Source organism: Quercus lobata, chromosome 7 (assembly GCF_001633185.2).
Source record: "Quercus lobata isolate SW786 chromosome 7, ValleyOak3.0 Primary Assembly, whole genome shotgun sequence".
Classification (NCBI taxonomy): domain Eukaryota; kingdom Viridiplantae; phylum Streptophyta; class Magnoliopsida; order Fagales; family Fagaceae; genus Quercus; species Quercus lobata.
This window is the reverse complement of record NC_044910.1, coordinates 11,454,338-11,465,726: the sequence shown is the minus strand read 5'-3', so window position 1 is coordinate 11,465,726 and position 11,389 is coordinate 11,454,338. Positions and strand designations below refer to the sequence as shown.

Below are 11,389 nucleotides of genomic sequence, written 5' to 3'. Positions count from 1 at the left end.
ATAAACAGTATACAAGATGTAACTCGTATTTATGTGATAATTGTATGATTGTAGACCTAACAAAAATGAATGTAGAAATTAACATAGTAGAGAACTTGATTAAATGATTAATGCCAAGAGTTAATAAGTCGGGTGTTAAAAACAAAAATTGCCTGGAAACATGTTTGAAAATGATATGTGGGTTTCAATTAAATGAATTGATAAAGTTTTTTATCGTCAAATAAAAGATTTGAGGTTTAAATCTCGCATACATCAAAAATTTATTAGCGTTTTGACATGATAATAAAAAATAATTATAATGGACCTGACCATTATATATTAAAATTTTATCTTATCAATAAAAAATAAAAGTTGGAAAATGATATTGTTGGCTTTTCTGCAAGCATAAGTAGACATTAGAATAATGTTTAACTTAAATAATGGTATAAATGATTTGTTCCGTAGAAAAGGAAGAAGATATCATAACAGCACAATTGACATATAACAATTAACAAACTTGGTTTTGGCAAAAAAATAAATAAAAAATAGTTGAAATGTTCTGGCGGTATCTGTACAATAATCATATCACAGTGATGACTAATTTAAGATGAATCCAATGATCACTTAGTATTTTAAGCAGAAATGAAAGAGGCTAACCAACTTTTACCTCGAGTCCCTGATGGATTATTGGCGTGTACCGTTTCGATTTGGTAATAAAGAGGCTTCTACTCTGAAAACTGCTCAATTAATGGTTGCCTTGAGAGCTAAGAGGATGATCCATTATAATTACTGGCATGGATGCCAACCTGACCCAGACTCTATGATTATTTAAATATTGCACACCTAATATCATATGGGTAGAGATTGAAAGCATTGGACCGTCAAAATTATGTGTCCAATTTCAACCTTGTGTCATGATTTTGACGGGTCCAATGCACAAGAATATTATACTCAAACCAAGCCCATATCATATTTATACCAGCTAATAAGTCCAACCTCTTAAAACTACCTAATCCTAAATATTACCAATATGTGTAAATGATCTACAATTTTGGGTAACTACCACCTAATCTTAAATATTACCCATATGTGTGAATGATCTCTAATTTTGGGTTACTACACTTTCAAAACCATCCCATCTTCCACTCCCTAACTTGAAGCAAATGCTATGTGCATGACACATATCATGCACTAGTCTTTACCTTTTCTCTTTTCTGATTTTTTTGGTTAACACTAGATTCTAGAGTGAAGTAAAGCTGCCACATGCATAGGCCACCTACCACAAAATGTTTTTTTTTTTTGGTAAACACCACAAAATGTTTGCCCATTTGTAAGTGATGCTCATGCGTTTTGTGTATAGAGCATTATGTGCTTACTGTATTTTTGGATAAACTCATTTTTATCAATGTGTTTTATACTTTTATTTATTGTGCAAAAAATATCATTGTACATAAAAATAATCATACTTTTAAATAGGAAATTTTGTTTTAAGATGAAAAAAAGTTCATCAACTGAATTCTTAATACTTAAGTTAACTCCTATTTATTAACCAATGTGTCCAAAACTGTAGTAATCAATCAAGGCTACTATTCAAGTAGCGATGATGAACATATAAATCCATTTGGTGAGAATGTATTACCCCCTTGATTAAGAATAAAGGTATTCTTAATGCTTGTAAATGATACCTGACTCTTTATTTTGGAACATAAAGTAGCTGCACCTACTTTTGAGCACAAGCCCACAAAAATCAATTGCATTATACCCTACAAATTAAGGCTCTAGTTAGAAGGAAAAATTGCAATTATATACTCTACTTGTTCCTGTTCAATTATTATTGGAGTAAAAGTACATCAGATATACTATTTAATGTGTTTAAATATTCTAAGAAAAGACATTTGATCTAAAACCCAAAAAGAATAAAAAAAAATTCAAAAAAAAAAAAGACAGAGCCTTTCAAAGCCTACAAAAGCAGGTCAAAGCTCAAATACACACCCAGAGACAATGTTAGCTCAATTTCTCAACTTGTTACAATGTTCACAAAATAATAGAAGTGAATGCAAGCAAATGCATCTATCTTTTCTTGGTTTTATAAGATCAATAAGGACAGGCTGGAAGGATCCAAACCCAACCCCACTTCCATAGTAGTTCCATTATTATTAGTAAAGAAGAGAAAGAACACACTCTAACCTCTAATTAAAAAGTTGATATTTTTGCAACACAAACAAAAAACCAGCAGCAAGAAAAAAAATTAATAAAGCTTACATAAAGCAGAAAAAGGGAGACTTGGGTTTCCTTCCTTTTCTTGCTGCCTCTGCTAAGCATCTTTTCCTTACTTTTTCCCCAACTCTCACTTTCTCTCATATTCTTTCCCTCCTCTTGTAGAGTTTTTTTTTACTGGGTTTTCTTTGCTTTGCTTGTTTCTACCTTCATTTCCTTGCCTTTGCCTCTGCTTCAACCAGAATTTGCTTCTTGTTTTAGTGAGTCTTCTTTGTGAGTTTTCCTCTCTGGCATTGTTTGTTTAATCACAAAAGTTAGTTTGCTTTCCTTGTTATTAGTTTTCCTTACCTGGGATTCTCTTTTTTCATCTTGAATTTCCTTGGAGTTTGATCTCCGGGGAAAATTCAGGTGCTGAAATCCTTTCTGGGTTTTTGTTGATCATGCTCTTTAGCCTGCATAGAAAAATTCTCTTATCAATTTCCACTTGTTAACTATTACAAAGTTTTGTTTTTTACTTCACTGTTCATATATTGTTCACAAAAGTTTGAACCTTTTGTTAGTTTCTTGGCAATTCTGCTTCTGTATTATATTGGGTTTCTGATTCCATGGGACTCTGTCATGGAAAACCCATTGCAAATCCACAAAACAAATCCGAAAACTCGCCACTTCCGGGCGAGAACGATCTTGTCCCAAATTCCCAGACCCCAAAATCCTCCAACTTTCCCTTCTACAGCCCAAGTCCTCTGCCTAGTCTCTTCAAGAACTCACCTGCAGTCAATTCTAGTGTGAGTTCAACTCCTCTGCGCATTTTTAAGCGCCCATTCCCGCCTCCTTCGCCGGCTAAGCACATCCGGGCATTGCTGGCACGGCGGCATGGCTCTGTTAAGCCTAATGAGGCCTCAATTCCTGAAGGAGATGAGTGTGAGATTGCCTTGGATAAGAACTTTGGGTACTCCAAGCAGTTTGTGACGCATTATGAGCTTGGAGAAGAGGTGGGGCGTGGACATTTTGGGTTCACTTGCTCTGCTAAGGGCAAGAAAGGGAGCTTGAAAGGTCAGGATGTGGCTGTCAAGGTTATACCCAAATCGAAGGTCTGTTCTTTTTTTTTTTGATCTTCTATATTTGCCACTATGTTCATTTGTTTGAGCAGTTATGTTCTATGCAATGTCATTATTGAATTCCTCTAGTTCTTGGATTGCTTATGTTCTTACATGTATCTATAAGACAGACTTATCTATGGAAGAATTAATTGAAGCCCATGTGAAATTTATATCCTATTGGGGCTGTTCTTAGTTCTTATTTGATACAATAAATTCGATGGGTTCTTTTTGTTCTTCTGATAAAACTAAAGTGGAAGCATGTTGCTGATTGTAAAACATATCCTGAGACTGAATGCATTTTGATAGCGGTTTGATTTTGATGTGGCTTGTTATCTGTTGGGATTGTTGAGACTTGAAAGGTTATAGGGTGTGTGATATGAAGGGTTATTGGATATATCATTTACTCCACTCAGTTGTGTGTTGCAGGTATTCTACTTTGCGTACGGCAGTGTGCTGTCATGTTAGGCAGGTCTCAAAAGCAGTGTCAAAATTTATACTACTCTTATGTTTATAATAGATTTTTCTCTTCTTCATAGTGATGAGATTGTTTATGTGTGTATGAATATGCTTAAAGTGAAAATGTCCAGTATCGTGACAAATATGATGGGGGCTCAGTTCTCTCTGTTAGACAGTTGAAGATCCTTAAATATATGGTTTGTTTTGGCTAAGGTTAAGGAAAAGTTGTCTTTTATCATGATAAAGTTATGATTGTGATATTTCAACTTATTCTCATAAAGTACTAGGTAATTTCTCTATGATTGTAATTTCACTTTTATAGTAGAAATGTACATTTAAAGAACCCATATTCCTTCCAAATCATTGGGCATAAATACATGTATGAAAATTGTTAATAATTATCCTTGTCCTCTTGGCAATGGATTGTTGTAACAATAAAATAACTGTTGCTTTCTTATTGAAAGGGGGGTTTTGTTTTTGCAGATGACCACAGCAATTGCTATAGAGGATGTACGAAGAGAAGTGAAGATATTAAGGGCACTATCAGGACATAAGAACCTAGTGCAATTCTATGATGCCTATGAAGATGACGACAATGTTTATATAGTCATGGAGTAAGTGTAGAATGCTTTAATTTTTCTCAGGATATATCTTATTGTATTACAATACCTTTCTTGGTCTTTTGGCTAAGATAAAATAAAAAGATATAAACAGAACTTGAATGAGTTTTTTTTGGTAATGAAAATTAGATTGCAAATTGCACATATGGCAGTCATACATAGATGTCACTTCTATGTATATAATTCACACTTCTCAACGTGCTTCTCGTTGCCATATAAATTATTGGGATATTGAAGCCAGTTTTACCATGTTGCTTGTAATATTAAATGGATTTTACATGGCTCAGTCATCCATATAATCAGCTTACAGATGCTTTATATGAGAATAATGGACCGGTTGAATATTCTGATACTTGGAAAAAGATTTGGCCCTTGTGTTGTATGATATCTATCTGATATACCGGATTTCTAGGGATGCATGCTTATTAATGTGTTGTCCTCTTGCCTTTCATGTTATAAATTTTCTCTGTTATTATTTATTCCCAAAACAGTGATAGGAGTTCAATATTTGTTTTTAAGTTTCTAAATTGTCTTGATGATCCTTTAAAATTTTGAGCTCACCCTCTCTATATATGTTGCATTCTTCAGGTTATGCAATGGAGGTGAACTGTTAGATAGGATACTTTCAAGGTACTCTTATTCTTACCAAATATTTTCTTGCATACCATAAAGTGGGAAAAAGATACGCCATATCTGCCTGTTATATAGCATTTTGACTCGCTGAGTTTCCATTTTTGTTTTCTAGGGGTGGAAAATACTCAGAAGAAGATGCCAGAGTGGTTATGGTTCAGATTTTAAGTGTAGTTGCCTACTGTCACCTTCAAGGTGTGGTTCACCGTGATCTGAAGCCGGAGGTAATTGACTCAAAAAGATTGTAAGTTATTTACACCGTTACATTAGGGAGAAAAAGGAAAACAAAAGATGTCCTCTTTTTTGGAGTTTTCTCAGCTACGGATGCTTTGAATTCCTTGTTTCGCACTTACCAAAAAAGGAAAATGTGTCACTTTTAGTCTTAAATGTGCGAACATGATGACACCCTGGTTTTACCACTAAACAATTTCTTCATTAGAAAGTTCTCATTTGAAAATCCTTTTCTTTTTTTTTCTTTTTTTTTTTTTTCTTTTTAATGCTTTTGAGTTTTTACTTTATACAATATTAAGGTACAGTGTACTCTATGTTATTGTGGGTTTTCATTTAATGTCTCAACATAAGAGCCGAATATGTAGTGCTGTACTGCCTCTATTAGTGACTTGCCTTAAGCTAGAAGAACATCTGTAGTTCTTATATTGCACATTATCAATTTCCCACTACCAAGTAAGGAAGTCAGAAGAAGCCTTTTCTGACCACATTCATGAATCTCTTAGATACTGATTCTATGGTTGTTTATATTATAGCACCAGTCTGTCAACTATTTATCATTGATCTTTTGAGATGAATATTTTCAACATAATATATTTATATACTCAAATTAATCTATATCCTCTTTTCTGAATGCATGTTTTTCTGCTGCAGAATTTTCTTTTTACTTCCAAGGATGAAAATTCCCCGCTCAAGGCCATTGATTTTGGACTCTCTGACTATGTAAAGCCAGGTCAGGACTACTACCTGAGATTTATCTCTCTGATTACTTTAAAAAAGCTGAGTTATGGTCTGATAATGAGAAGTTTCTGCAGATGAGAGGTTGAATGATATAGTAGGAAGTGCCTATTATGTGGCTCCTGAAGTTTTACATAGATCATATGGGACCGAAGGGGACATGTGGAGTATTGGTGTTATTGCTTATATTCTTTTATGTGGAAGCCGGCCTTTTTGGGCCCGGACAGAATCTGGCATCTTCCGAGCTGTCCTCAAGGCAGATCCAAGCTTTGATGAAGCCCCTTGGCCATCTTTGTCTCCTGATGCAATTGACTTTGTAAAGAGGCTTTTGAACAAGGATTATCGGAAGAGATTAACTGCTGCTCAGGCTCTAAGTAAGTCACTGATGCCATCTAATTTTCTATCATGATCTGTTTATCCACCATGGAATTATATAGGACTATTAGTAAGCGTGTGCAGGTGATGAAAATAGAATTACATGGGTATGCAAACAACCTAAATGCGAGGGATGTGACAGTGTAAAACTATATCTTTTCTCCAATTAAGAATAAGATTCCCCTGGTTACCTTTGTCAAAAGGATTCTGTTTTTGCAGCTCCACTGGTGGACTTGAATTAACTACTAAGGCTGTGATAAATCTGGATTATATAGGGATGAAGAACAAATTTTATGCTTTTCTTTGTTTGCAATATGGTTTAACTATGGAGTTTGAGCCGCTATCTATTGCTTTCTATTGGTCATGAAGTTAGCAATCATTACCGTGGATTTCTCCTAGTTTTTAAAATTTTGCAACCCTTCTTTCAGGAAAAATGCAAATAATGTGTAATTGTTTAAAGTCCTAGACTTCACGCCTGGTTTATAAAAATTAAAATCATATTGGAAACTCGTTTCATGGTTTCCTCTTCAAGTTTGTCTCTGGTGAAGCAATTTAATAATAAGGGACATGGGAGGCAGTTACACTGAGACTGAGTGTACTTTTTTCACATGCCTGCGTGCCGTGTTTCATATTCTTATTCCTTAGTGTTTGTTTAAAGTTCTATTGCTTACAGCCCAAATTCTTGCCCAGGTCATCCATGGCTGGCCAATCATCATGATGTCAAGATACCGATGGATATGATAGTGTACAAGCTTGTTAAAGCTTATATATGCTCATCTTCTCTACGCAAATCAGCATTAGGGGTATGTAATTGTACTTCTCTTTTTCCCCCCCTTTTCTTTTTACTTACGCTTCATTTTATGTCTTGATTTTGACAGAAGACAATCTTTTCTGATCTAGCAATGTAGTGGTTTCTAATGTTAGTCCATGATTTATGCTTTGTACATTACTTTTTCTTTGGTCAAAACCTTCCCAGTCAACCCAACCAAATTGTAATAGGTCTAAGAAAGCAGACATTAAGTACTAGTATGGTAGTAGAGCTGACCTAAAATGAACATAGCAGCCAGCAGCTTTTATTGAAACTGTTGAAATTAAAAAAAATGTACATATTGGTTTCATGTCCATAATTTAATTGTCATGTGAGTTATCTGGATGACGTAATAAGTCATAAGACTAAAATATACTTGGATGGTCATTTGAATTGCCACATAATGAGTTGGACGAAATTCTTCCAAAAACAACTTTGTCCAAAAGAAAAAAGAAGTCTGAGACATCTCTTAGATGTGGCAATGGATTGATCAATACAATTAGTACCTGATTAATTTGTTTTATTATCTTCCTTTTTTTTTTTTGCCTTTTGGCATGACCTATTTGTATCCAAGGTTTTGACAGTAGGTCTGATTGTGCCCTGGTTCCAACACTACCCAGTCAGAAGCTTTCAAATCAGGTCTAGTAACCCTGGCTATAGTGCTGGTATATCAAGGCTGACCTAGATTGAGCTTACCAGCCTGCTTATCTTATAGGCTTGAAGCTTCCAAGATTATTTAAAATAGATAGTGTTGTAAAATACACGCAAAATAATAAAATAGCAAGCACCGCAACACACAAAAATTAACATGGTTTAGCTAAATCCAAGCCTCATCTACAGGCATTTCAACCACACCTAAACTTTCACTAAAGCTCTCAAACATAGACTAACCCAAAAACCTAATGGACTCAAGGTGCTCTCACACGAACACACTAGATGAAGCTTAGTTTCTAACTCTCTAGACAAAGCTTGTCTTTTAACTCTCTCACACTCAACAAACTTAACTAGCAAACCTTCTTACTTCTTTTCTTTTCAATGTGGGAACTACCACTTTTAAATGGAATTAGTGCACTTCATTATTTTTTAGTTGATGTGGGATTCCAAGAACAATAAGGAATTCTCTATACTTCTATCATTGGCTGGACTTAACAGATAATCATTATAATTTGATTGGTTGACCAAACCAATTTATTGTAAGGTTGGGCAGGATGAGCCTAAAATATACATCTGTTGTTCCAATCAATTAAATTAATGAGCAACATGCGCCCCTTCATCTGGAATTTGTGATTAAATTATATATTCATCCATGGAGCCATGAATGGAGTTAATACTGTTTACATAATGTACTTGATATGAACATTGGATACATTGGGAGTAGTAAATATGTGAAGTTTTGCCATCGTGACAGGCTCTTGCAAAGACATTAACTGTAGCTCAGCTTGCTTATCTGCGGGAACAATTCACATTATTAGGTCCTAACAAAAATGGATTCATCTCCATGCAGAACTTTAAGATGGTCAGCTCTTTTCCTAATCTTATCTTTTCTTATTTTAATACTCTATGGAGCCATTATAAATATTGGTGGATTTAGCAGGGTATGGTAAAGAACTCCACTGATGCAATGAAGGATTCACGGGCCCTAGATTATGCCAACATGGTAATGCTGTAAAAAAATCATAAGTTTGTTACTACTGATTTCCTTAATTTAATTTATGTATTTCCTAAAAAAATATGTAATGATTAAGAGTGGTGGCTGATTGTCTACTAGTGTATGTTACAGATTAGTTCTATTCAGTACAGAAAAATGGATTTTGAAGAATTTTGTTCGGCTGCCATAAGTGTGCATCAGCTGGAAGGAATGGAGAGCTGGGAACAACATGCAAGGCGTGCATATGAGCTGTTTGAGAAGGATGGGAACAGACCAATTATGATAGAGGAACTTGCTTCTGTATGCTCTATTTCTCTCTCCTACATGTATTTCTAGTATGTATAGAACAATGTGTGTAGAGTTGCCATCTGGTCCCCGCCACCAATCCTGACTTTCCCTTTTTATTTAGCCCAAATAGTTTTTTGGGGCTGGGATTTTTATTTTATTTTAATTGTGACTGTTTCAAAGAGCATAAAAACAATTTTATTTTAGTTTAGTTTCATATAGAAGTCACTTGCATTTACTGTTGGTCAATTGTATTTTGTTCAAGATCTTATTACCTAATTAGGTTAACAGTATTTTACTATTTTTGTAATTCAATATATTGGGCTTGGCCCAAGTCAATTAGAGTTAGGGTTTATTCCTAGTAGTTTATATAAGCTTGCTATTTTACTCCAATGGGGGCAATCTTACTTGATTAATGAAATTTCTGTTGGAATTTTCCGATAGCTTGGTGATTCCAAGCAAACCTAGCTGGAGAAGCCTATAATTTAGGTAGCTCTAGGTGGTGAAGTCTAGGGTTTGTCTTGTTATTTTTCTTGAACCCCTACACATATGTTTTGCAAACCTTGTGTTGCTTCAATGACTTGACTTTATAACTACTTCAGTTTCTCATTCAAACGTTGTTCAACTCCTCACCAACTGATCCAAACTTAGTAAAACTAAGAAACATTTTTTCCTTCCAAAATCATCACACTAATACATTTTCTTCAATTTTTTTTTCCAGGAACTTGGACTTAGCCCATCGGTACCTGTTCATGTGGTTCTCCAGGACTGGATAAGACACTCAGATGGCAAGCTTAGTTTCTTGGGGTTTGTCAGACTTCTCCATGGGGTCTCTTCCCGCTCATTTCAGAGGGCTTGAAATTGAACTGTGCTACATGTAATTTTTCCCATACTCACTTTTCTTGACCTGAAGTGTCTCAAGGTGACAAACTGCAAGCTTGAATTCTGAGAACTGCCCTAAATGAGCCAGTGATTTGCATTAGTTGAGTGGTGGGATGCTGCAAGCCATAAAACTGTAGCTGCTGTTGCATTTGATGCTGGTGAAACCATGTGCAGCATGTTTCTCATATAATTTTTTCCTTCCCACTTATATAAGGCCTTTTTTTTTTTTTTTTTTAATGATTGGTGCTGTTGAAATTTAGAGAAATGTACAGATGAGGATAGATTTAAGAATGTATGTAGAATTAGCAGACTGCTTAATAACTGATGTGAGTTTTGTTGTCTTCAGGGTTTATCCCTCGAGTACCCAATGCACTTGATTTCCTAATAAATTCTTCCTGTGATTTACTTGCAACTTTAGTTTAACCATGTCATTCTTCGTGGTGATAGCAGGGTGACCAGTTAATTGATATCAATTATGTACTAATAAGAAAGAAAATATTGCTTATTTTCCTTGGGTCTTTTATAACTGTAAAACTGATGAAAAACAAAAGGAATTATTGTGGCATTAAAGTGTAGCTCGAATTGTTATATTTTAAGTAACTTGTCATTTGAAATCCTCCAATAGTTTGTGTTCACATTCTCTTGTTATAAGTTCCTTATATTAGGGACAATTTTGGGAGGTGGTTTAGTGGTTGGAAACCCTTATGACTCATAACACCCAGGCCTGTTCAAGAATTCGTCGGTGTCGACAAAATTGCCTGGAATCGTGCCGATCCGACCGTTGAAAGCTCCATTGAACGTTCTCGGCGCGGTGGTTGATAGACTTTTCCCGTTACTGAAGTCGGCCGGTGCGGTGGTCGGCAGCAAGATTTGCTACTTGAAGAGAAACCGAACCGATATATATATATATATATATAACTTATACATATATAATAAATAATCATTCGTTAGTTTTAAAATAAAAGAAATTGAGAAAGAGAGAGAGAGTACCAGTTTTGCGAGAAACTGAAAGAGGCGTGAAACCAAGAGAAGAGAAGGAAGAAGAAGGAAAAATATGGTTAGGTTAAGTTAGTTAGAACAACGCTATTTCATATAAACTTTTTTTTTTTTTTTTATTTTATAAAATCTGATTCAAAATGACGCCGTTTTGGACTCATTATAAAACTTTAATATCAGGTTTAAAAAAACGCCGTTTTAGTGTTAGAATTATAAAAAAAAAAAGAAAAAAAAATGTAATGCCAGGAACGTTGTCGTTTTATTGAGAGTTTAGGTAAAATTTGAGAATTCTTTGGTTAGATTCTCTCTCTCTCTCTCTCTCTCATCTACCTTCGCCGCCCACCACTCACCAACAGTGTCTTCTACAACTTGATGGCAATGTTCTCCAAGTTTTCCCCTCTCTTTTCTCCTCTATCATGGCTATTAT

General features: G+C 35.0%; 1 protein-coding gene across 4 annotated transcripts; it reads left to right on the top strand.

Annotated features, from left to right (window-relative positions):
• The first annotated feature begins 2,136 nt into the window (after positions 1-2,136).
• On the top strand, positions 2,137-10,378 carry LOC115952801 (CDPK-related kinase 1-like). 4 transcript variants are annotated; one of them, XM_031070074.1, is made up of 11 exons: positions 2,137-3,287; positions 4,236-4,366; positions 4,961-5,002; positions 5,118-5,226; positions 5,885-5,963; positions 6,046-6,342; positions 7,034-7,146; positions 8,560-8,667; positions 8,743-8,808; positions 8,920-9,099; positions 9,806-10,378. In XM_031070074.1, the coding sequence occupies exons 1-11, from the start codon at positions 2,802-2,804 to the stop codon at positions 9,941-9,943; spliced, it is 1,749 nt and encodes a 582-aa protein (XP_030925934.1). In that variant the 5' UTR covers positions 2,137-2,801; the 3' UTR covers positions 9,944-10,378. The 4 variants fall into 4 exon arrangements, with proteins under 4 accessions (XP_030925934.1, XP_030925935.1, XP_030925937.1 ...); XM_031070075.1 differs by having other exon boundaries at positions 2,142-3,287; positions 8,746-8,808; XM_031070077.1 differs by having other exon boundaries at positions 2,142-3,287; positions 8,932-9,099.
• The last annotated feature ends 1,011 nt before the right edge of the window (positions 10,379-11,389 follow it).